Source organism: Motacilla alba, chromosome 5, assembly GCF_015832195.1.
Source record: "Motacilla alba alba isolate MOTALB_02 chromosome 5, Motacilla_alba_V1.0_pri, whole genome shotgun sequence".
NCBI lineage: Eukaryota > Metazoa > Chordata > Aves > Passeriformes > Motacillidae > Motacilla > Motacilla alba.
In genome coordinates, this window is record NC_052020.1 from 18,785,819 (window position 1) to 18,812,954 (window position 27,136).

A 27,136-nucleotide genomic window follows, 5' to 3' on the forward strand; every position below is an offset into this window, starting at 1 on the left:
ATGTGCGCCAGAGCTTGGCATATGAGCAACCCAAATATAGGTCATGGCCTACAAAATTATGAGCCTGTGACAGCATTTCGCTAACGAGTGCCCCTTGTTGTAGGAGGGTGCCAACAGAGGCTAACATGCTTCATTACAAAGAAATATGTTTGTTGGCACTTTCTGGACAGGATGCCATTAAACAGACATGCTGCCTTTCTCCTGTCTTGTTTTTTATGTGGCTCAATCTGACAACAGTGAAGTCACAGTTGTGGATTTTCCCTGACTTCAGAATTCTGCCCCCAAACCTGACCAAAAATCTGCAAAAATGGGAGCTGGGTCCTGATATCTTTCCTGCTACAGGGAAAAAAAACAAATCATTTACAATCTCATTTGCCTCTTCATATCTGCACTAAACATAAAACTCCGAAAAACCTTCTGACCAAGGGTTGCAAATAAAATAGACTGAAAGCAGCTGAGTCTAGCTCTGCCAAATAGGTCAGAGAAGTGATTACACTGATTAATTCTCAGAAGTATATTCATGAAGATTCATTTACACAAAATGGCCAGGTTGAACAGTATGGACATTTGCCAAGTGACAAAAGCTAGCATGTAAGACCTCATTTCCCAAAACAATGATTAATTTCAAAACAACCTTTCTAGTATTTCTAGTACTAGATTTGTGTGACATCTCCTTTTTCTGTGGAACACCGAGAAGAAAACATCTAAATAGATAATGTCTCAACTGGTAAACATTCATTATTCATGCTTATTCATGACCATATCAAATTTTGAGCACATTTTAACATCTTTGCTCTACACATCAGTCAATCTTCCTTTCTCAGCTGCGGAATTACAGTCCCATTCAAGTTTCTCTCTCCCTCTCAACATTATCATGCTTACATATTTACAGACTTTGTGGTGTAATATCTGTGCTGAAGCAGTTAATTTTCTGGATTTTGGCTTCAAAAGAAGACCCAGAAGGGGAAAACCTCTACAGTAATTCCCTCGAGAAACAAACCAACAACCTACAGGAGGAAAACATCCTTCCAGTTTTGCTTCACCCAAATTAAATCCTTTATACAGTTCTCATCCAATGCCTGTGAAGACTATTTTAAACCTGGTCAGAGTGGTAGAATACGAAAATAAGACTTTCTGGTGTGATTTTTAATTAAGACCATTAAATACACTGAACCTGGCAATACAACTCTACAAAAAGAACATCTACTTAATTTTTTTGCATGAGTGGTATTAAATTTTGAAAGGATTCACTGATGCCAGATGACAGAGGGATAGTATAGCATGCCAAAACAAGGTGGAGAGAATACATAAATATAATTGAGGCAGAATTCAAATTCTGAAAGGGTCATTTGAGGAGATGCTCCAGCTCATGCACACGTACTGCTAGCTGAGAGATAAAGCAATACAAACTGCACACTGATGCACAATATGTTACACTGTGCAATCCAAAGGAAACAAGGAAGTTCCTTTCAACCTTTCAACAGAAACAGCAGTCTCAGCTGTCAGGAATCAACAGCAAAGTGCCACTGACCTCTTTTGGGGCAAAGAACACCCTGTGAAGAACAAAGACAATTGCACTTACTCTTTTGTGAAAACCATCCAACCAATTAATTCCAGGCAAGTGGGATGGTATAAATAAAACAAATACAGGAAAGTTGCAGTCTAGACCCTGTTCATTACATCCACACTTCAACTGGGTCTGAATATTCTGACTCTGATCTAAGCCTTGGCTTAGATCTAGATTCAGAATATTCAAACCCAGAATCAGAACTGAAGCAATCTTTTTTCTGAGTTACTGAATGAAGGTTTAAGTACTGGATCAGCTGCCCAAGCTCATTTTCCCTAATTCCTCTCTCTTTGCTGCAAAATACCACTAATCTGGTAGCACTGATATTTGCTAAGCTTGTCAGCTCACATCTGGAGAGTACCCAGTTTGTGGCTCAAGCAAAATAAGCTCATTTTATTCCATCTGTTGGCCTATAATTACTGTCCTATTAAATGTCTCTGCTGTGTTGTTCTTGGTTTTAAACTGTAAGAGAGACTGTAAGAGTTGCGAAACCCTGGGAAACTTGCCTGGTTGAAAGAGCTTACACTGGGTATGCATACATGGGAGGTAGAAAAATTGAACAACCCAATAGAAACTGGAGAGGCTTGTGGAAAAATCAATATGGAAACCTTTCTGTTCCAGTTTGAAGGAGAGAGTGTCACGTTTAAGGATTTGGCATAAAGAGATCTTTATGTTATACAACAACCAAATCATGCAAAACTGGTTTTGGTAAGACCACAATTTCAGATGGTGGTAGTACTGTAAAATCAGCTGATGTTCTGATATTTGCTTTTATCAAAAATAATGAAAAACTCATAGAGTAGAATATTTTTTAAAACCTTTTTTATCTGAAATTGAAATGCTATTTAAGGGATGTTCTAAGTATTTGTACATGGCTGGTTGCATTTACTCATGGGTTCCAGAAAAGTGGCTGGAATTGGATCTTAAATATTTTATTAACTTTCTCTTGTACATTCTGTTAGAAATACTGCTGTAACATTATTTAATGTTTATAGGTAAAGAATATGCATTTTTATGACATTTCATTTCAGATATTCTTTAGATTTGGTTTGTGTGTGCAAAAGCTTGCTCAGAAGTTGGCCTGGGTGCCTTTTCTTAATATAGCAATATCAGCAGCATCATTTTTCATAGTGCATTACATCATTACGGCTACCACAACACAGCCACTGAAAGATGGAAAATGAAGCTATTAGTTGTTGAACATAGATTAATAAGTACAGTGGCATGACACAGAGCTTTTCACCTCTTCTTTTATCTCTTCTCCTTCTACCTCTCAGTTCTGAATCACACTGCACTGGCACTGCTGATCAGTAGGCCATGAGGATCCAAACCCAACTGTTCGGGCTGAAAGTTCTCTTGACTTCCATTTATTTCGGAAAGACATTTTGAAGTATTTCTTTCAGAATTCCTATCCTTCCTATTCCTACATTCATCATGGCTACAGCTGCACAGTACAGAAGTTTTTATTTCGTAAGCAAGGTTGGATTAGCCAGTGGGGACAAGGCTGCTGAAACACAACACCCACTAGTGGATCAGAACTGCTGATAAACTACAGCTCTGAGGCTTGCCAGTGTTGGCAGGGCTTCTCAGTCCACAGGAATATTTTAAAAATACTTTTCCCTAAAAAACCAAGCAAACCACAGGCCTCTTTCACACATCCTCCTACCAGCTGCAGAAACCTACCTATTTGCCTTACTTGGAGAGCGAAGAAAAACAGCTATTTAAAATAGATTTTTATATATTTTAATATATTTTTCTTACTTTCTTCCAGCTGCAGATTCCTATACCACTTTCCTGTTTTCAACTATGACATCATAAATATAATAAACCCACAGAATATCACATCCTTCCCTATGCCTGCTGTATCTTCTCACTTCACCATTCTCCATCATGATAAGATTCAGTTATATATAAATAATCTAAGTCAAGTTTTCCCTTTGCCTCCTCAAGTTGTAAATTCCTTTTTCTTTCTTCACTGAAGCAGAAATCAGAGCTGCATGTCACCCTTCAAAATTCTTAGTGACAGATAGATCATGCCAGTAGACCCAAAATACATGTCAGAGGATTGATTTAGTTTCTTGAATTCTTCTCAATAAGCCAAGAGACAATGACAGAAAATTAAACTTCTATTTAATCTGCACATGTACATTCTCAACTCTGCTATTTCTTCTTGCATAATTTTAGTTGTACATCTGGAACTGAAAGTTACCAGAAGCAGGCAGCTGAGGCTGCTAGTGTAGGAGAAAACACATAAATAGTACAGTTACATTTATGTCTCCCTTTCTGGGCACCACAGCTGGAACAACAAAAACAAATGTCTTTACTACTTCAAAGGATATTATGGGAGAGCTGGCTGTTGGCCAGAATAAACCAGAATATACTGTGCTGCAGCAGTACAGGACAATACACAAGTGTCTCTAGAGGCCAGAACAACTTAAGGGCTACTGAGTCTCTTTCAGCTCTGCCCTGATGACAGAAGGATATCCCAGCTGTCAAATTACAGCAAGAGAAAGGATGTGGCCTGGCCAACCCTCTGTATTTACAGCTTCTGTATTCAAGTGTTGAAGACCAATAGCCTCAGAAAACAATATGTGGGTTTCTTGCTGGAGGACCTGCAATGGCACTGGAGGACTTTGATCACAAGTTCTTGGAAATGAAAGCCATTCTTTCTAGTCTGAATGATCTGTCAGTAAAATGAAACTAGGGATTACCTTCTTTATTTCTGTTTTCATTCCTATTTGTTTTTGTCTTTGTCCTGCCCTGGAACAGACTCTTTTAAAAGGTATTATACTTTCTTACATACAAAAAGAAACCAACTTTCCCCCCTACAGGTATAAAACATTTGATACTACAAATGCCCACATCACTCTATAACCTGCTGGCAACATCCTGATGGAACTTGCATTTTCAGTGCTCATCCTTCATTTTAGACCAGAACTATAACAAATGGAAATATAAAAGCAAAGATTAGAAAACTGCTCTTGAGTGATGGAAAGGCATCATTAGGGAGAAGATTAAATAGAAGTGTGAGCTCACAAGTGTGCCAAGAAGTCCCTTGGCTCATGGAAACTGACTTCAGTAGCTCTGTAACAGTTTGTAACAGATGAGAAGCTACTTTCAGTGTCTCCTACTTCACTGAATAGCCCATTTCCTCCTTTGGTTTATCTGTAGAGGAGAGACTTACGGTTCTTCAAGACCAATGGCTGTAAAGCACTGTGGACAAACATTACTTCACTGCCTTTTCTGCACCGAGCAGTGGTGTCAGCACAACTTACAAAAGCCAGTCAACAGCAACAAGCAAACTGATGTCCTGGGTAGGGAGACCCACTGCAGTCAGGATCAGCAGCATAGTGACAAGTCCTGCGCTGGGAATGCTGGCAGCTCCAACACTTGCAAGGGTGGCGGTCAAACTGCAAAACCAAAAATCAAATGGGAGTAGCAGGAAGAGAACGCACACTTTACTTGCATACTCGTGCGACCATTAGGAAGGTAATATTTTTAATGTGTTCTTCCCATAAAACATAACTATATTATAAATCAAGGTAAGCTCAGGTGATATTTTTCACTCTTGTGTTTCTCTAGAAATATTTATTAGGGGAGGCCAGATCTATGGGGTTTGTTCAGAGAGTTAGAAGAGGGCTGTCTGTAAGCTAGTTATGACATTTAAATCTGTGTTGTGCTGTTTTCTCAACTCAACAAACTCATCCAGGGTTTTGAATCCTGAGTTTTAACCATCCCAACATGCCAAAGTTTGGTGACTACCAGTTGAATTTTCAGGGTGATTCATTTCTGTTTATTTATGTTACTTGAAGACTGAATTGGGAGTTAAGGCTGAGAGAAAGCAGTTATTATTAAAAATAGAAGAACAGAAGTCTGGTATCCAAAACTCCCAAAATACAAGCCAGTTCTCTACCAAACCTAGATACAAATCAGCCTAGATGAAAAAGCAAAATTGATCTGATTGTTTCATAAATCCTAACCTGTGTTTGTTTTTGCCTCATATATTTTGATGAAGATCAGTAGAGTGAAATGTCTGAGCTTCAAATGTTTGTAAAAATACAACATGGACTATAACAAATATCAACATCATTGGGCAGTCTTACAAAGAATGGAAAATAAATTTGTCAGAGAGCAAGTCAAGGGGAGAAAAACAGGGAAGAGGAGAGGGAGAAGCAGAGGGAGAGGAGGAGGGTAAATAAAAGGGAAGGCAGGTGAGAGGGACAAATTTGATTTTTGTTTATGCCTTGTTTATGAGATGAAAAACTACTACAGGGCCTGTACACCTGCTGAGAGCCCTAACACAGGCCAGGTGTTAGGGAGACAGAAAATGGAGGGACACTCTGTCTCTGGGGGGACTTCATCTGACAGCCAGTCAGGGCATAGAAAAGTTCCACAACTGGGCTGCCCAGGAATAAATGCTGGGAAATGGGGCTGTGGGTGGAGCCGTAGCACCTCAAAGCATGAACTGCGCCACAGTGGGTGCCATTTCCTTCGGGCTTCCTGGAGGCACCCGGGGCTCACCCTGCCACTTCCACTCATACCCAACAAATCTGAAAGTGTCTGGGAGAGGCTCACAGCTGGTCTGCCAGTCAGAAAGGCTTAGTGAAAGAGGAGCTGATAAGAGTCGCCTTTGCTCCTGAAAGGAGCTTTACCAAGGCCGTCAGCATGGAAACCAAGGAGAGAGAGAGAGATAAATGAGGGGCGGGCTGCCTTGCTCCAATGAATATTATGTTGATTTACTCTGACCAATGAATAATTATGAACTTTGTGAAAGAGTATAAAAAGAGTATAAAAGAGTATAAAAAGCCTGCTGTAAAATAAATATAGAAAAGCTTTCTTAATTACAGTTTGTTCTTCAGTTTGTTATGACCGTCTTGACAATGACAGAAGTGCTTCCAATACAGAAGTAGGGGAGAACAGACTTTACAGGAAATACTTGTCTATTAGCCCCAGAACTCATCTGTGAGGATGTTAGCCTGATTTAGAGCTGCCAGATGCTGTCTGGCTGGGTCTGACCTAGGGTGCAGTGTGTTTGTCAGGTGTCTGGGTTAGAGTGCAGCCTGGCTCACTAAACACCCAAATAGGTCCAGCAGATGTGCAGGCAGGATGCTCTGCTCTGCTGTCAGGCTTTGCACGTGATGCAAGATCCTCTCAGGCACTTCCAGCTTAAACTGGTAAGGGATTCCTTCCAAACCCTGTGAGCAAATGCTCCTGCCTGCCTTCCCACAGCAGCACTTACAGACCTGGAGGGGAATGAAGCTAGAAGTGTTCAGAACTAAACAGAACCTGTCTTACCTACCAAGATCACCCTTTCCCAAAGAACACAGAAAATCAGAGGAATTAAATGACCAGTATGAAGTAACTAAGGCTGGTCAAAGGCTAATTAAGTCTTTATGAGGTTATGTCTGGGTCATTTGAATAGTGTCAGTATCACAAAGTGCCTATTTCAGAAAAAAAACTAATAATCTTTCCTTCATTTGTATTGTAATCTCAAGAGATAGTTCTTGTCATATTCCTGTAGCAAAAATGCATGAAGAGGAAAAGCAGTGGTTTTGCAAATCGACCGAAGTTGCTCCCTGCTTTGTAAATGTCAGTTGCAAAGCTGGATACACCAGCCTTGAAATGGTGAGATCAGGAAGAGCCAATTGCTCAATCCCTCAGAGAAAGTGAAGATGAGTAACTCAGGTTCAAGCCTACCAAATCTCCTGTACAACAGCAGATTCCTGATTTGAATTTCCCTGGTCTCAATTTAGTTTAATATGTGGCATCTCTGAAATGACGGTTTCCAGTTTTAGGAACAAATATGGATCATGCAGGTCTAGCATCCGCCTTCATTAGAAGCAGCCCTGAAAACCTTTTACAAACTTGGCTTTACTATTTCAGGAGTCAGGGCAGGAAGTAAACAAATGGAAAGTGTGGAACTAGTATAGCTGGGCAAGAAACATAGAATTAGACATCTCTTTGAAGGAGTTTCTTTAGTGTTAAAAAGGTTTAATAAAAGAAAACTGTGTGGGTGAAAACGACAGGAAGAAGACAAACTTGGCAGCCTTCGCTTGTGGTTTCCATTTTAACTATTCAAAATGTTAGACCTGCTGTCTTCATCAAGTTAAAACTCCCTTATAGTAAACAGCCTTCAATCACTCTTATCCTTTTTTAATGGGTATTTTCTTTTGTCCTTACAGATGCTCAGCTTTCTTCAGGATAAGACAAGTTGATATGGAAAGACGACAGTTAATATTTGCTGGGTTAGAGATAAAAGGTCTGTGAGTATCCAGACCATGCCACAGACAATCTAACCCTCAGGATGGGCTATTCTCAGTTCATTATTTTTTTCTTGTTCACCAAAGTCACAGAAAAAGTACAGGAAAATATAAACACATAGAAGGATTTTTTAGGTATAAATTTTTCTTGTAGTGTATATAAACAGATATATTCTAGAAAGTGAATGGAATGGCCCGTACACAAGTTGTAGCATACCCCTAGACTAAAAAAAAAAAAAAAAAAAAAAAAAGTAAAAAAAAAATCATTTCATTGGCCCGAGAATGCTTTATATTACAATTGACATTGTTTTGTGTGCTGGTTTTGGCTGGAGTAGAATTAATTTCCTTCACAGTGGCTGGTATGGGGCTGTGTTTTGGATTTGCTGAGCACAGGGTTGATAATACAGAGATGTTTTTGTTATTGCTGAGCAGGGCTCACACAGAGCCAAGGCCTTTTCTGCTTCTCATACAGCCACAGTGGTGAGGGAGCTGGGGGTGCAGGGGAGGAGGCACAGCTGGAGAGGAGACAGCTGGAGAGGAGACACAGGACAGGTGACCCCAACTGACCAAAGGGGTATTCCACACCACATGTATGTGGAATCATCAGTGCGTAAAGCAGGAGGACGAAGGAGAAAAGGGGAGTTTGGAGTGATGTCCTTTGTCTTCCCAAGTGACTGTCACATGTGATGGGGCCCTGCTCTCCTGGAGGTGGCGGAGCACCTGCTCACCTGTGCGAGGTAGTGCATTATCTCCTTGGTTTCATTTGCTTGTGGGCACTATTTCTGCTTTCCCTATTGAACTATTGCTATCTCAGCCCATGAGTTTTCTTTTACCCTTGTGATTCTGTCCCCGATCCCGCTGGTGAGGGAATGAGCGAGTGGCTGTGTAGGGTTTGATGTCTGCCTGGGGTTAAACCATGACAACTGTCAACTGTAGAAGTGTAAAACACCACCAGCATGCACTACAGCTGCAAATGATAGAAAACACACCACCAGAGAATCAGGACCCATATATAAAACATTCATTTGCATACCATTATTAGAAATCCATGGATTTCATACTGAATCCAACTGAGAAGACATCCAACCCAAAGCATTCACATTTTACAGTCTGTAGAAACAAAGGACTGTTTTGAACTGACCTCACAGTAACTATCTGGCCTCCATCCAGGTCAATTCCATTCATCTGTGCTATGAAGATGGCAGCCACAGCTTCATAAAGGGCAGTTCCATCCATGTTAATAGTTGCTCCAACAGGAAGAACAAACCTTGTTACACGCTTATCAATGCCCAGATTTTCTTCAAGACACCGGAATGTGACGGGTAATGTTCCAGCACTAGGGAGAGAAAGCAAAAAACACAAAGAAGTCATAATTAAAATCAATATAACACACACACATAAGGGAGCAAAATCAGAAATTCTAATAGCATTGTTTATATTTTCTACTTCCACTTTCTGCTGTGATTTAAGCCTTTTTTATACAATTTTTAAATTAGGCCTACATTTAGCTGGAAGTGGGACTGAAGCCAAGACATGAATGTGGCTTGATGTAGGATGAGAGCTTGAAAGTGCCTGGATGAATTTTTCAGACATTGCTGAGGCCTTGCACCACAGCACTGCACATGATGCAGCAGACCCAGAGTCTGCTGCAAGAGACTGTCAAACTGCCTCCCTCCCTGGAGGAAGTACCTGGGCATTCCCACCTGGGCTGAATGCAGAGTAATCCATTGGATTCTGTGTTTTTTGGGGCACCCTCACCACCAAGAAGACCTGATGGACAGCATCAACAGGATGCTGGTAGGATCCACAGAGTGGTGATATTTTCTTTAATTTGTCACTCTGTTTCTATTTCTTTCTCTTCCTTCCCTTCTTCTCTCTCTCTCTCATATTTACTATTAAATAAAATCCATACTATTGACTTTGGCATATAGTCTCGTTTGCACTTTCATTCAGGCAGAGGCATTTCTAAAAATTTTAAGAACCAGACTGATATACAGACCTCTGAGTGTGATAACACAGACCTCTGAGTGTAGGGACAAATTTTAAATTTCTTTGATTGTGAATTCACTCTAAATGGAGAAATTGGTATGGCAAAAAGGACTGAAAAAGCCAGGCAAAACCAAGTTGTTCCCAGACACTGGACGGCAGGAAAAAAAAGATGTGAAGTACAATAGGAGGATAGGAAAAGATGCAAAAGATGGGTGGAAGAGAACAGCTCTTTGCACAGACACACAGTGCCTTGCTTTTGTGGGAATATTTCAGGTCATTACACTCACTGGCTCAAAATAAAACACCTCCATCTAAAAGTACTGCTGAAGTAGAAACTCAAACACTTCAACGAACAAAAGCTTCACGTAAATTGTCATTTATGAAAACTCTTGGCCAGACCAGATCTCCTATAATCCAACATTGTTTATCACAGAGCACAGAATTACTGAGGTTGGAGTGTATTTCTGGAGGTCACCCACCCCAACCACCTTGCTCAAGGCATGGGCAGCTAGGGCAGGTTTCCCACATTTCCCAGGACTGCGGCCAGGTTTAGTGAATCTCCAGGGATAGAGACTCCACAAGTCCTCTGGGTAACCTGTGCCAGCATTCATGCACTGTCACAGTATATCACAACAGAAAGAGTTTTCTTGTGTTCAGATGGTACTTCCTGTGCTCCACTTTGTGCCCATTCCCTCCCTCCCAGTCACTGGGCACCACTGAAAATGGGCATCACTCCATCTTCTTGGCATGTTCCATCAGATATTTATGCACATCAGTGAGATCCCCCAGAGACTCTTGTTCATCAAGGGAGAAGCAGTTCAGCAGTGTGGTTTGGGTTGACCCAAAGAAACAGCTGAATTACAGTTCGTTCAAGGCATTCTTCAAATCAAGAATGCTCAGTTTTCTGGTGGTCCATTTTGAACTATGGTTTTTTTGTTTTCACCTTTTTAATTTAAATGGAAGACTAAATTTTCTTCAGAAACAAAACATTGATTGAAGGCAAACACTTCTAAATGTGGTATTTAACTGAAAAACATTTTCAACTCAAGATCTACCGACTGCCCCAATGCAAGACACCAATTTTTTGATTTTTAAAAATTTATTACTGAGAATTGTGTTATTTATAGACTTTTCTGAGTCTGTTCTGTGCATTGACAAATCTAAAATGCTTAGCTTTTCACTAAAGTCCAATTTTTTTGCCAAAATTGATTAAAATACAAACTGAGAGATTTTTTCCTTTATTTTGTGAAACCTAGAAATGTTTGGTTTTTTTTCTTGAATACAATGAGACTGGTCTTAATGTGCTCTCAAAATAAATAGAATTCTCACTTTTCCTAGTTGAGGAAACAAGCATAGAATTAACACAATTTACACAAGTGATTAGGGAAATGGCAGAAAAGAAAACAAAAGAAGAAAGAAAAGAAAACAAAAAAGTAGGTCTCCCAGATGTCTGCTGGTCTCTGCAGAGATACAGCCTCTCTAGAGAATCCTGAAGTCAAGTGGTATTTTGATTTATTTAAACATGCCTGTATTAAAAATAGTTTTCATTCAATAGCATAGAATGATTTCGCAGTGAAGGTCAGAACAGCAGATGTACCATGTCTAAACAGCAGGTAATAATCTGCTAAAAAACAAAGCACATTGGTATTTCTCAGGTGTACCTGGAAGCTGTGCCTAGTGCTGTGATCCATGCCTGGAAAATCCCAGCAAGGAATGAAAATGGGCTTTTCCTTGTTATCACGAAGTAGAGCAGAGGCAGGAAGATCCCTCCATGGATGACAAGACCCACAATCACAGTGACCATGTACATGCCAAGTTGTCTAGCAACTACTTCTAGGTCCTTGATTGCAATGATTTTTCCACAGATGAGGCAAGCAATACCCAGCGGGGAATACCTGGAGAGAGAAAACAAGCATAGACAGAACTCATCTTGGCAGTGCAGTCATAGAAACTGTGCTGAACAAAACACAGACTGGAGAAGAGCAGGGAGCTCTCAGGCTCAACACTGAGGTGCATGTCAAGAATTGATGGAAATTCAAGGGATAGTTTTCACATCTTTTTTTAAAATAATGGCCATCTCCAGCAAATTCCCCATCTACTTCATTTTCCATCCTATCAAATAGAATATGCCTTTCCTGAATAGTTCTCAATCAAAAAATAACATTGGACTAGAATATGATAATATTACACAGGCTTGTATCATTATAAAGAATGGTGCAGATTTGTTCTTAAAACCTAACTTTTACAACCCATTGTTTATCTGGTTTCAGGCGGTTGCATTATTTACTTCAGTTAAACTAGTTGTTGAAATGAACTGTTTTTATCTTGAAGGCTGAAAATGTTTCCACTATGTTCTTTCAATAATTCAGACAAAGGCTTTTTAATTTATGGATTCTTCATTAATTATGTACTTTTGTTACTTAGGGCAGGGGTTTTGTCTCCTCAATCATTAGAACAATACAAAGGAAACTGATTTTCAGAATAAAAGTGCTTCCTGGTTTTTGTTAGAATGTCTCATGGTTTCTCAAGCAATGTGCCCAAGGCCTGGAAGCCTTCAATCACTTCAAATGCAAGGCCAGCTGTTATACCAGTTATCATAAAATGCCACGTTTCAATGAACTTGACAAAATGCAGTTCTTACAGAGAGTTACATGTTGTCAGAGCCAGATGTCTGTTTTGTTTTATGCTTGTGTAGCAATGCCCTGCTCCTGAGAGTCTCTAGGTGCCATGGGAGTTGCAGATGTCTGTGCTGAGCAATCATAAACCAAACATAATGTAACTCTGCATAAGGAAGTAATTTTTTCTTTATAAACACACACTAAAACCCCCTTGCTTCTGGCCTCAACAAATCTTTAAAAATTCTAAACAGAGATGAACAAAAGGAATTCCCAACATCAATTTCCTTTTTTCATGAGAAGAGAAATAAAAAATCACATCAATAAAAATAAATATTTACAGTGAATTTCTTGAAAGATTTCCTCCTGTTGCAACACTGACTATGAGAGAATGTTTATATTGTAGGCAGGGTATTATGTCTTGGGTGTACCAAATGGTGCTAAGTAAGACTGAATTCTAGCTCCTGGAGAGCTATGGGGATATAGTAACCATCTCTCTATTGAGTAGAGATTGAGAAAATATTGAAAGCTTTGTGAATGAAAACAGCTTTGGTTTTATGCAGCAAGATCATCTACAGAAAGCAGAAGCATATCAGGAACACAAGGTCATTGCTTCAAGTTCTTTCTGTTATTCTGCAAATTCCCACACTGTTACTGTCTGCATCACTCTGAGAGTGTCTCTCTGAAACCCTGATGGTGCTGACTCGTGCTTCAGGCACCCAGCTCCCCTTCCTATACACCGTGTCCAGCGAGCTCTAGAGAAGAGGGCAGCCTTGGAACTCAAGGAATCACTCCCAGGGACACCAGGGAATCCCAGGTAGCAATGAGCCACAATGTGTGTTATGTTGGAGTGGCTATTTCTGCTCTCAAAGATCTAGGAAACACAGTAGTTCAATGCCAAAGATAACAATGCATTTTTATGTTCTGGAAAACTGGTTTATGTGAGATGGCCGTGCTTGGCATACAAATAGCTCTGGGGAAGCACTCAGAAGAAATGCTTGGAAAACAAAAAAAAAAAAGAGTCAGAGAGAGCCCCCTCTCAGAAGTATAAACAAGGGCTCGGACAAAATTGGGTAAAGTCACTTCCTTAAAGGCAAGTCAGGCCCTGTTATTACAAACAGGTAATACTTCAAAAAGAGGGCAGATATCTTCCAGTGACCCCAGTGCAGCAAGGTCGTAAGACATTCTGCAGAAACTACGAGTGAAAGGATTACACATCACTGAAAACTACTGGAATTTTATTTGATGCTAAAGTATTTTTACTAAAGAAAACCATGAATAAAGTGTGTCTACAGGCTTTTTTTTTTTTGTAATTATACCTCCTAGGTAATGCCCTGGGATTATGCTAACCTCCCAGGAAGATTGGGATACTCTTGTGTGGGCCATTCTTGCTTGCTTAGGTGTTCTCCTCTCTAATGAACTTCCATAGTCAATATGGCATTTGAAGGCCTCTGCTGGTATATGCCTGTGTTGTATTTCAGCACACAAAGAACAGAATCTCTTCAGAAATGTTTCAAGTTGGGTCCTAAATAATCCTTACCAAAGGGAAATAATGCTGCTAATATACCTTTCAAGACTTTAGAAAGTCAACTATTTAATTACACTGTTTACTAACAAACTGGCGTCACTATATCAAGGTTTTATAAGGGCTTTTTAAAAATTACTTTTTTTGTTCTGTGAGTTAGAGCTACAAACTTACCACATGATCATGGTTACTAACTTCATTACAATCTCATTCAGGATATTGAAGAAATCCACCATCATCTTGGCCTGTTCTCCCATTTTCCCCATAGCAATGCCAAAAGCAATAAAGAATCCTATCAAACCTGTTGGGAGAAATTGCAAGACAAAAAAGAAGGCTCTTAGGAAGTTTTTGCACTTAGTTAATGATGTCTTGATGCTACCTGCAAATCCAGATTTCACAGAAGCATAGAATCACAGTTTAGGTAAATTTGGAAAGAACCACAGTGAGTCATCTGGTCCAACCTTCCTGCTCAAGCAGGGCCATCCTAGAGCACATTGCTCAGGAATTCAGCACTATAGGGTATTACACATATCTTGGGACTTTTGAATATGCACTCATGCTCAACTACCACGATAAATCCAGAAAATCTTTGATTCTTCAATGTTTTACTAAATTCCAGTATCACAGCCCAATTACAGGTTTTTTGAGTTTTTTCCTGTATTGATCTGATCATCAAATACGCATACAGTAATCTTCTCAGTGCCATTCAGCCATTAGAAACCTCATGAGCCCTGGAAAATGGGAAAGGTAACACAGTGCTGCACTGTAACTCTGTTGTTAAAACAGTTGCTAGAAACCAAGAGGAATTTTCTCAGGCTTTACAAAAGTGCCTTGACAGACCAATCAGTCCTGGAGTGTGGGGAAAGGCAAAGTAGCCCTAGAACTTTTGTAGGGCAGGAGTATTCCTGTTAAATGAAGAAGGTAGAGGTGGGAGGAGAAGGTGGGTATTGCACTTAAACACAGAACTCCCAATAAGCAGCTTAACCTCACCGAAAAGGCTATCAGTTGATAAAAAACTGTAGCATTCAAAATGGGTAACATTTGGCTCCTAAATGTAGATTTATCTGGAGTATTGGACTACCAGTGTGAAAAAACAACGGATGCATCTGTCCTGGATTACTTTGGACCTGTTTCTTCAATGCTAACCTTTTATATCCAGAAATTTTCAGTGTCCAGAGTTGGATTATTAACTGATACTGACAGATGGTTTGAATCTTCAGCCATTCTTTGAGGCTAAATTTTCAGTCATATGAGTTCAGTATTTAACAAATGTGCAAACTAATCTGGGAAATTCCTATGGAAAAAACCTTCTGGGACACAAAAACATTCAAGATAAGGGAATATGAGCTGCCAATACCCTGGGAAAAGACAGGCTGTCCCATATCCTCACACTGGGTTTAGCAACCAGATTTTTTTTTCTTCTTTTTTTTTTAATCCAGTTTCCTGTATACAAAGTCATTCTTTAGAACCAAGCTATCTTTGTTGAGTCAGTTGAATAGGGAAGTGAAGCATATGTTTGTGTGCTGCAGAGCGTAGAGAAATGATGAAAAGCTTTTCAAAGACCAAGTTACTTCCTGGAATTCAGAATCTGCATTAGAAAATGTTAATAGGTAGTTTTGTTCATTAATTCCAAATGAGCTATTATGTTAGTCATGAGAGTCAGATTCATTCCTATTTGCAGGAATTTGCCTGGCTTGTACAGATTATCCAAACTGGATGGCAATTCCCACAACATTTTCATTTATTCATTCAAAATCAAACCCACAGCAAAGCAACCCAAAAAACTCAAGAACATTTGAGAGTCATTGATCAAAACACCACAGCAAATTCCCCAGCTAAACTGTCTATTTCTTTTCTGTAGGAATTGTATTCAGCCTTCTAGATCTTTTCTTATCCATGACAGAGCCTACACAAAACAAGCCCAGCATTAAATGCAATGCATCTCTCACTCAGAACAACTGTTTCATTTTAATGCATAAGCAGAATGCCAAGAGAGAAAAAATCAGGTGAGGGTAAACAGCATTGGCAACGAGCTGCTGCCTCATGCCTGGTGCAAAATGCCAACTTGCAGCTCTGAAAGTGGCTCCTCTGCCCACAGATGCCGAATGGAACGAGAGTCACGAAAGCAGGCAGGATACAGGGCTCTTGCAGAGCAAGCTGCTTCACAGAAAAACAAGACCAGCTTATAGATGCTATCATCTCCCCTGTATCTAAGCAAAGCAGCCAACCACCTCACCAACACCTCAGGAAGGTCTGCAGACAGCACTGTGTCAGCAAGAGCTGTTCAGCAGCTGTAAGAGGCCATGTGCCCTTCAAAGATTATGGCCTAGTGGTGAGACAAAGCAGGGGATTAGGTACCCCACTACTGTCCCACTTTGAGGACACCTATAGACAACTCAGCCTTGTGGACATGCTGTCGCAGAGCATCTTCAAGCGTAGGTGCGAGGCTACAAATTGAGAGCTAATCTGTGACTGACTTCACCCACATGCAGAAAGGAAGGAGTTGAAGGAGGAGCACTCCTCTCTCAGATGAAAAAACAGGGATTCTAGACATAGAAGAGAAAGTAGAAGTGGTGTGGAAGCTGTTTGTTTCTCGTGTGCCCCTATCCCAGACTGAACAGTTGCTTCAGGAAAGGGTGGGAGATAGGCAAAGTTTTCCTACCACCTCCACTTGCGGGCTGGTCCAAACAAGATGGCATGATGGCAATTGCAGCTGGTAAAGGTCAGCAGCCAAGATGAAAGGAGGAGGGAGTTGTGACTCAGAAATGTGTCAAGCCTTTCTGGGACTTTTCTTGGGTGGTGTGGTTCACACTCCACCTCTCACTTCAGGCTCTGCCTCAAGCCAAATTGGTTCAGCACACCCAAGACACCTACTGGAAACAACTTGGATCCATCGGGGGTGTGTGAAGCACTGGCTCTTGAAGCCCTCCCCCATACTGTTTTGCCAATATGCATTAGTATTAGCCTAGGTCAGCTTCTTCTAGGATGAAAGGATATTTTGGGTAGCTCCTACATGTTTTACCACTGCACTCCTCCAATTCATAACCACAAAGCTGCCAATCCAGAGCAATTCACTTGCCGATTTCTGTGGAATCTCAGAGACCAATGAACAGCCATTAGGTGATAACATTTGATGATTATCTAGAGAGACTAAACGGGCATGAAGACCACATCAGACAACACTGACAACCTAGCCACAGCAAAAAGCTGTGACATACATATCATGTACATATTTGACAGGCAGAAAATTTTCTTACCCAGGACATTCATGCCATCCTTAAATTCAAGTCCCTTCTTAATGACCATCTGGGCTTCAGGTGGTGCTGTTTCATTCACCATAGCAATAGCAGAATCAGTGACATTAGGCGGCTCTTCAACGGGTAGTGGCACCAGCACTTTCTTGGTGACAGTTTGGATCTGAAGGGAATAAAAAGGGAGGATGAGAATGGAAATAGACTGAATGCATCCATACGGTAGACAAGGCATTAATAATAAAGGGTCTTCACTCGAAATTACAGGGAACTATATTTTGAAAATATTAGATATGCATTCAACAACCTCTTAACCCTTCTTTTAAAACTAAGTTTATTTTTCAACAGTTTCATGTGCGACAAAGTACTGGGGGTCTTCCTCATGATTCTGGTGTGAAAAGTATGGCAAATGCAGGTTTTTTATCACTACAATGAAACATTATACAGATATTTAGTCCCTTTGGCCAGGCAGTTCACAAAGGGTGCTTCCCGGACTGTGTGTCACAGGCTGATACCATTTGTTTAGCACCAAAAGCCAGGTGCCTCTAAGATCAGTCATGGCAGCAGCTCTGCAGTAAGGCTTGTTATTCAGGATGATCTGTTCATCTAAAGTCATCCCAGTTTAATGGTTAACTTGAATCAAAAGTTCAGGACATTTCCAACACTTCTCTTACAACTTTGGAGCTCTTGACTGCAAGAGCTCAAAATGGAATATACACAGTGCCCTGAGCTCTCTAATTAAAAGATTGTGGGGGATAGATAACAGAAAAATTACCAATGCTGCAAGATACAAATCTGACCACCTAAAAAAAATAAAAAGGCAACAGCCTCTGAATGCATTTGGTCCCCCTCCTGGCACATGAAGGTCAGGGTAAACGAAAAGCTGGGAAGGAATGGTAGGAGGAGAAGTGAGCTTGAGGTTACAGCTAGGGAAAAAATGGAGGAGGGAGCAGAAAAAGAGAGATCTGTGATTTGCTGCTTTTAGAAGGGATGTTTTCCTCCCACTTCATGCCTTGACCCTTTTTCCACCTCTTCATGGTCCTGGGACAGGCAAAATGGTTTGGAAGCTATGACTGGCTTGCCATGTTTTCCCACCTGTTCCCTACTCCCCCTTGCTCCTAGAAACACTTAGGAAGATAAAACAAACTGCATTAGCTTTTCAAAGAACATTTCCACCTCTTTCTTGTTGACATGGACATTGTAGTACTATAGATGAGGATCCAGATTTGATCCATATGGTTTAAAGCCTGATGGTTTTAAAATACCTTACATCTCTCCTTCTGAAACCTGCTGCCTAAATCTGGAGAGGCGGATATAGACAGAAAACCTACATAGCTTTGCATGATAAACTCCTCAGTTGTCCTGAAACCACCTAACATTCTTCTATACCTACTTTTTTCAGAGTTAAATTTTATCTGAGGGATTTTGTCAGCAGAGTACTTTTTTATGTGAGGTATTCAGAATGTAAGAACTGAGTAATGGAAATTAAAATATTAGACTCTTCACACTCACAAATTCCACTACAGTCACTTAAGTTAAAGGTCCTCAGCAGTCCTTTGCACAAGTCCACAGTCTCTAAAAATGCTGAGTCTGACATAAAGCTTAGATTCTGACCACATCTGAGACTAAAAAACTATTTAAATGTCATAGTCAAATTCACAGAATGTCCCATGGTTTTTCTGCAATTTTCATTATAAATTCAAACTTTCTTGTGGACCATGTGAAAATTCAGGAGACATTGAAATTTCATGATAGCCTCAGTCCAGTTTGCAAATGAACAGTTCCAAAGCTGCACATGAACCTCTTCACTGGCTTTTGCCTGGTTGCAATGAAAGGCAGAAAAACCTCCCCCCACACTGTTCAACACCATTGCTGTGCATCCTTCAGAACCACTCTTTGCAGGATTACTGCAAAATATTTCTTCCACCTAAGGTTACCTGGAACCTCCGAGTGTCTACGGAGAGAGACTGTATGAATGTAGGAAAGAAAATATATGCTGACACTTTTAAAGCAGGTTATTTCTCTCTTAAAGAGAGAGAAAAGTAAAGCCTAACTCCTTACAGAGGAGTTAAGGGCTAACAGAAGCAAAAGGTCCATCTAGTCACACTTCACAAATGAAATGTAGCTTTGTGGCAGAGGTTTTCACTAGAAATTAGTCTGGAATCTGCTAAAATCAAATGCCAAAAAGCCAAAAGCTCTTTTTTTTTACTAAATTTAAAAATAATCAGTGAAATTAGTGATCCATAACTAGTGAAGTAACCTGAACATTGGTATTACACCCACTGAAAAAATAATACTAACATTTTAAATGAACCTATCTGACACAGATAGCTTAATTCTTTTTTCTGCTTTTTTTGCCCCTTTGTCAAGATATTTGACAACTTTCAACTGACAAGAAACTGAATTTTCCTCTCTTCCACAGTTAAAATGAGGGAGAGCAAGAAAAAACCATAAGCACCCTGCTTTCCCTCACTCAATTTTGCAAAAATACATTTCACATTACATGTGATGTTTAGCCACCAACAGTTTGACCACATGACTGACATTCCCGTGATGATTTGGAAATATTGAGAATGTTCTCTCTCTAAATCCCCAAGGATTATATGTTTTCATGTGGAAGTCCATGTAAGAAGTGAAGCAATCCAAATCCTTTTGGCAGTTTAGGTCACCCTCCATTCTTCCACTCTCCCATGGCCTCTTCTCCCTTCCCCCCTTCTCGTTACTTTTTTCTCTGGCTATAACCACAGCACCAGCTATCATGCTGGATATTTCACACAGGAACACTTCAGAACAGGTTTGGCAACAAATCCTGTTACATCAAAAAAAAACCCAAAACCAACCCAACCCCCAAAAAACCCTGTCTGCATTACTTTCAAACAATTCAGTTGGAGGGAAAGCAGCTTACATACAAGAAATATGCTTAAGCATATTTTACCTCTTAAAGTCAAGGTGTTTTGATTAAGCACTGGTGAAAAGCTTTAAGACAAAATTAACTCCCTACAGGGAAAGAAACACATTGTGCAAGCATCCTTCCTTCCCAGCATGCTCCAAAGCTGGTGAGATGGAGCCACCTGTAGGTGCATCAGCCCTTTGGATCTATTATCCTCACCTCATCTGGACTCTAACACAGCAACAGAGGTTATGAGAGGTTAGGTTTTGGGGTACATTTTTGGCAACAAGTTGGAATTATGATTATCCATATATTCCAAACAGGGCATTGGAGAACCTTCATCTCTGTAATTAACAGCCAAGTTAAAATTCAACCTGGGTGAAAGACCAAGTCAGCTTTCATGACCATAGATACTGTACAGAAAACATGGAGAATATTAAAGATTACTTAATAACAAAATTTAAATAAACTTCATTAAAAACACCCCGATTAATTTAAACAATAACTACAGCATAAACCAAGGCAGCTATAAATAATGTTTCATTTACCTGCTCAAGAGTTTAGACCTGTATACCTCTTTACATCATCATTTCTCTGATTAACCTAAACAATGACATTAACTCTACAGACAACCCTGACAAGATATAAAGAATATTACCAAGGAGGAGAAGGACTTACCTGCTGAAAGCATGCTTGAACCAGATTTTCAGGGAACAAGTTTCGGATCAAATCCAGGAAGGCATCCAGACTAGATACTTCATCATTCTTCTTCCCTTGTCCAAGCTGTTTCTTGAGTTTTGGATTCCCTGGATGGATGGCTAAAACCAGAATCACACCCAGCACAGCAGCAATAATAGTGGTGGACATGTAGTAGACCATGGCTCTTGTCCCCAGGCGGCCACTTGCTTTAGCATCTAACCCAGACAGTCCTGCAGGTGTTTAAGATACAAGCAAATATGTTGACACTCAATATCCAGTTAAATAATCATAAAATAAAATCCTTTATAATTTTCAACATTTAATGACTACCTCTGGGTGCCTACTTTCATCCCTGTGATATTCTTGCCATGAGACAGATTACTGATGCTTCTCCCTCTAGTTCTTATGTGTGTAGTGTCTACTGCTAATAATTTGAAGAGAAGCATTTAAAATTCCATCTAATTGCAGAGGAAGCATTGAAAAATAGAGAAGATCTCTACAGTCTTTTCCCTTGACTTTTGCAAACTGGTCACAGTCTGGCTGACACCACACCTTCAAGAAGGCTAGGCTCACTAGTGTCAGGCCATTTTATTTGCAAGGTCCAATCCAGAAATTAGATAAAGGAGCATATTAAGAAATTTCTGAAGGTAGCATGTGTGCATATGCTTGGAAATAAATTCACTGGAGCATATACATACTAAAGCCAACCGAGTTATTCAGAAATTTACTCTGAAATACTCACTGCAACTGCAAAATGCTGACAGGTTCCCATCATTATTCTTTCTACACCACAAAAAGCAAACCAGGCGATACCTGTAGAAAGCATCTTAAAGTATTTATGGCTAATGGATCTTACCTGTGATTAAACTGGAGATAATTAAAGGGAGGATCAGCATTTTTAGCATCCGCATAAGTATATCTCCTGGGAAGGCTATTAACATGATGATGTCAGGGTCAATAGGTGTTGCTAGGCGAAGAAGACCCCCACACACTGCACCCAGGATGACACCTGGAGGAAGAACAAAAAAAGGAGCAGGTGGGTATTGGAAGGAACTGCCTGATGTGGAATAATGCATATATCTTTGAAGAAAACTTGATTCTTAGGGCTCATGTCTTACTCCTGTTTTTGATGCTCTGCATCCTTCTCCTGTGCTGATATTCTCAAATCTCAAACAAACCCCTCATCATTTATGTGGATAAAGGGATAAAACTAGGGGAAAAAATGCCATGTCTACTTTCATAACATGATCTTTGTGAACAGGTATTTTATGTTTACATCCAGTGTGCCTTTTTTTCCTGATCCCAAGTGTAATAAAACCTGATAGCAAAGCTTGTGTTGTGATTTGCAGCAACTATGACTATGAAGTATCTCTTTGATGCAATGAAAAAATACAAGTGTATTTAAAACTTTTTTCTTGGGCAGCATCAGGTACACCTTTGAAAGGTGATTCAATGCAAACACTTCAGCAATATGGAGTTTTGCAGGCTGAAAATATGGAGATGAAATTTGCAGCTCAAGACCAGTTGCAGCTGTTTGTTCAAACAATAACAAGACTATGTCTACAAATTTGCTGCATATGGCTGTTGGGCTTTCAGTGAAAAAGAAACAGGCAAAAAGCCAGTGAACCACAATAAAATGTCAAACTGTTCCGTATATGGAAGCTGCTAAAGCCAGAGGCAATATTTAAGATGAGATCATGGAGCGCTGGCTTACAGCTACAGAGGAAAGACAAACCTTAAAACCAGTGAAGTGTAAACTGAGAGATAAAATGAAAATTTTGAAGAGTTTTTGTCTTTTTTTTTCCCAAATCACTGAGAGGAAAAAAGAGTAGTGCATTCAGTTGTACTGGATGAAACTGACCTGACTGGCCTTGGAGTTTAAATCATACTCCTTTCCAAACCAGATACCTCAGTGGTGTGGATTTGCTTTGTGTTGTGTCAGGAATACCCTGCTGTCCTGAACTACACAAGCAGTGCCCATAGGCATCCTATCCTACTCTCTGGCTGTTCAGATGGAACAGATGAAGGCCACAGACAGGGGCTGTGGTGCCACAGGAACAAATGCAGATACACACAGAGTGCCCAGAGCAGCAGATGTAGCTTACCAAACACAGTAAGAGTCAGGAGCAGATTCCTGTGGAGGGACTGGCAGAACTGCACACATATGTTCCTGGATCTGTGCTCCACTGGATTTAAATGACTTTCATGCATCCGGACTTCTACTTGCTTAGGCATATTGTTGGCACTAGAATAAAAAGTGAAAATCAAGTAGAAGTTATAGCACAAAATGCCAAAAGGGAAAGTCTGGATTACTTCCATCATATATAACTGGGGAATCTGACGTATATTCCACCACCTCCCACATTTCATAAACACTGCATATTTACTGCTCCAGAGAAGTCTCTGAAATGGCAGTGGTGTGTCCTTCTAAAGGTGTAGCCTTCACAGTATTTTTTGTAGTTATTTCTCAAATGGTAGAGATACAATGAGAATTAATTCACTGGACATATCATCCCAAATATTTCAAGGACTAAACTATTGGTATGGAGCTAGAAAATTCAGTTTCCCCAAAGACAATGACTGTTTACTTAAGTAGAAGAGACAGCTGAAGAACAAAGTTTTTATTAGCAGGAAAACGTAGATTTTAATACCTCATTTAATTCCAACTGAGGATAATAGTTTAAAAATTAGGATTAATTTGCAAAAGGAAGCATTCAATACCATTTTGCTTAATCTTTTGAAAACATTTAATTTCAACATTAACATTTTATTTTAATATAATCAGAATGCTGAGAATACTTTTAACTTGGTTATAATGAGACTTGAACAATTGCCACTGAAAATTAGTTAGAGAACTATACATTTCCCAAGAAAACCTTTGATTTCATTGAATTGGCAGTGCTTAGAGGAAAAAGCTTTTTCACTAGCTCTGGTTTATATTTGAGCAAGTGTATAGTGAGTTGAGGCTGGCTGGATGCCAGGCACACACCAGAACTGCTCACTCACTCCTGTCTGCAGCTGGACAGAGGAGAGAAAATTTAATGAAGGGCTCATGGGTTGAAATACAGACTGAGAGAAATTGTTCACCAAATAGCATCACGGGAAAAACTGGCTCAGCTTGGGGATATGAGTTAAATTTATTGCTAACAAAGAGCAGGATTATGAGAAGTAAAGTAAGTCCTTAAGAACACCTTCCTGCCACCCTTCCCTCCTAGTCCAGCGGTGCAAGGAGACAGAGCATGGGGGCAGTGGTCAGCTCATCACCCAAGGCTTCTCCCCTGCTTCACCACAACATCCCTCCCACAGGAGACAGTTCTCCGTGAACTTCTCCAGTGTTGCTCCCTCCCACAAGCAGCACTCCTGCCAAAACTGCTGCAACGTGAGTCCCTCCCACGGGCACACAGTCTTCCCAAAACTGCTGTAGCATGAGTCCCTCCCATGGGCAACTGTGCCCCTCCAAGTGTTGCAGTGTAGGTCCCTCTTACACAGGGTGCAGTCCTTCAAGGACAGGCTGCCCCAGGATGGGAACAGGGCCCCTCTCTCCATGGGCCTCCCAGCCTCCTCTCAAGCATCCACCCACTCTGGTGTGTGGTTCCTACATGGGCTGCAGGTGGATCTCTGCACCCCAAGGGGTCCCCATGGGCTGCAGGGCCTCACCATGGTCATCAGCACTGGCTGTGGAGGAATCTCGGCTCCAGTGCCTGGAGCACCTCCTCCCCCTCCTTCTCCACTGACATTGGTTTCAGCAGAGTTGTGCTGAAACCTGTTTCACATGTTCTGCTTTCACATGTTCTCACTCCATTCTTCTCTGGCCACAGTGATACCTGTGCAATAAGGTTTTTTTTTCTTTTTTCTTTAATTTGTTATCACAGAGGCATTACCACCATCCTTGATTATCCCAGCCTTGGCCAGCAGCACATCTGTCTTTGGAGCTGCCAGGGAATTGCTCTAGGGGACATGGTGGAAGCTTCCAGCAGCTTCTCACAGAAGCCACCCCTTCTTCTTCCCTGCTACCAAAAGCAGGCCATGCAAAACCAATAGAAAGTGATACACACATGAGTGCAGGACTGCAAAAGTCATGCCGCTAATTTTCTCAATAGCTGAGAAATTGTCAGCAATAGACTCCCTTTTTATACACAAAATATTAAAATGTATTGGAAAAATATTAAAGATACTACGATGAATCAAACATTTCCCCTAAAAGGTAAGGCTATGTAAATACAAGGAATAGGTAAAGAACAAAATTTTTATTACCAAGAAAATTAAAGATCAAGAAACTGTGATCTCTTTTTGAGATCTGGTCTTATGCCAGATTAGAACAAGATTTTAGAAAATCTTCCTCTTCAACAGTAGACTGAGGTTTACAGACCTCAAACAGGTCTGAAAAGATGTATGAAGTTTTAGTGTTCTCAGTACTGAGCCACTCCCAATGAATCAAAACTTTCTTTTTTTTTTAATATTGTACTACTTGTTGTCTTTGTAAAGTTTTTCAACAGAAAGTTATTAGATTTGTAATAAGAATCCAGCCATTTTGATGCAAATATTTCTACAATTTTCCCTTTCAAATTGAAATTGCATTTCTTTCCAATACACTTGATAGTTAAAAAAATAGCACCACTTGAAAATGCATTAGAGAATACTCCTTCTTCTTCTTCTTCTTTTTTTTTTTTTTTTTTTAAGGGGGAAACCCCCTCCAACTGTTGTAATCTTTATTCTGCAATTTTAAAAATATTCACAGCAGTGGTCACAACAAAATGTGCTTCTGGCAGTGAAATAACAAAGAATACCAGTGCACATTCTGACAGCTCAAGTGTGAAGCTTGCTGCCTTCTTGAAGACTAATCCATGCAAATAGCAGAGATACACTAGGATTAGCCAGGGGATAATGTGCACAACTTGAGGAATTACAAGAAAGATGAGACAGTGTCTGCACTTTTCATGCACATGGGCCCCAAAGCCATGAAATCACTGGTGGAAATGTGCCAGAACCCCAAGGAACTTGGGATCCAAACTTTGCAACTGAAGATTACAACTAGTTTCACTTGCATTCCAAGCATGAATATATAACTTCTTCTGACCTATTAGTCACTACAGGTTAATTATGTACTCCTCAGAAACTCTGAAATATGGACAGCTGAAACTAATTCAAAAGAAAGCCTTGGAGTCTTGCTCACTAGTAAATAATTGGGTGGAACTGAAATGGATCAGTAAACAGAAGTACTTGATGATTTTACTTTGGGCTAATCTTAGTTTGGTTTCCTGGAACCTTTTCCACTTTTCAAAGTTTTACACTCTCCATCTACTTCAAGATTGTAGGTGAACCTTCAGCATGGAGTGAAATTCTGATAAGTATGGGCTTTTTAAAGAAAAAAACACAGTAGGAAAATATGCTGTGGACCCATGTTACAAAAAGTGATGACAGATGAATATCAGAACATGAAAAATGGTACCATAAAGGAGTTAGCACTGCTTTTCAACAATGAGATATTTATCACTGGACCAGAGAGGAAGTATTGTTCCGGGCTTTTGACTATGTTGTGGGAGGAGAGGAAGAGAAAAAATAGTGAAATATAAACCTTCTGTGAAGGATAAGAGAAGCTTCTTGTGTAGTACATGACAAAATTGGAATTTTGCAACAGAAATTTTCTATCCAATTACTAGAAGAGGAAAATCTATTTATCTCAGAGTCACGGAAATTAATTTTTATCTTATGGACTGAGACATCTTCCTTGTGCTGGTTTTGTGCCTTTATTTGCATCTTGTAAATGATACTTGGCTCCAGAAGAATGCACAATTTTTGCGCCTGAAACCTGCAGTCACATGATGAGATAACTGCAAGAAGTGCCTATTGAAGTCAATGGAAGATGTAAGTCAGGGCAGAGTATGGGCCCTTATGAACCGGATCCCCTGGATCTGTTCTACTCCTCTGCCCTCTCCCTCACACACACAGCTTTCTTCATACCCTGAAGGCCACAGTGCCATGTTAAAGCATTCAGGGGAGGGACTTAAACATGTATAAGGCTTTCTTCCGCTTCACATTTTCATGCTGATGGAAAAAAATGAATGCATGACGGAGTGGAGCTTGACTACACTCCAGCTCATGGGCCGTACTGTACTCAAGTACAAAGCCAGAAATGTACCAACAGCCAGAGGCCCTCCTACACATCTGAACATCCTTAATTTAATCTCAATGCTAATGGTACCTCCGTACATAGGTAAGTATCACAAAACAGTGAAGAATGCACTTTAGCAGCTGTGATCTCTCAAACATGCACATTATTACCTTAGTTAAATAAATCATTGTTCCATTGTGCTCAGCTCCTATGGTTGTTCAAACAAAG

The 27,136-nt window shown here is 40.2% G+C and overlaps 1 protein-coding gene across 3 annotated transcripts in view; it reads right to left on the bottom strand.

Annotated features, from left to right (window-relative positions):
- SLC1A2 (solute carrier family 1 member 2) overlaps positions 1 to 27,136 on the bottom strand; it is an 89,639-nt gene that overhangs the window by 13,399 nt on the left and 49,104 nt on the right. For all 3 annotated transcript variants that reach the window (XR_005257041.1, XM_038137547.1, XM_038137546.1), the window contains exons 2-9: positions 22,902 to 23,041; positions 21,653 to 21,805; positions 20,776 to 21,026; positions 17,214 to 17,373; positions 14,131 to 14,257; positions 11,478 to 11,711; positions 8,969 to 9,163; positions 4,843 to 4,977 (exon numbers count right to left, since the gene is read on the bottom strand). Coding sequence is in view for 2 of the 3 variants with exons in the window: in XM_038137546.1 (XP_037993474.1) it covers positions 4,843 to 4,977; positions 8,969 to 9,163; positions 11,478 to 11,711; positions 14,131 to 14,257; positions 17,214 to 17,373; positions 20,776 to 21,026; positions 21,653 to 21,805; positions 22,902 to 23,041 (1,395 nt within the window). In the remaining variant the exon portion in view is untranslated. The remainder of the gene's footprint in view (positions 1 to 4,842; positions 4,978 to 8,968; positions 9,164 to 11,477; positions 11,712 to 14,130; positions 14,258 to 17,213; positions 17,374 to 20,775; positions 21,027 to 21,652; positions 21,806 to 22,901; positions 23,042 to 27,136) is intronic.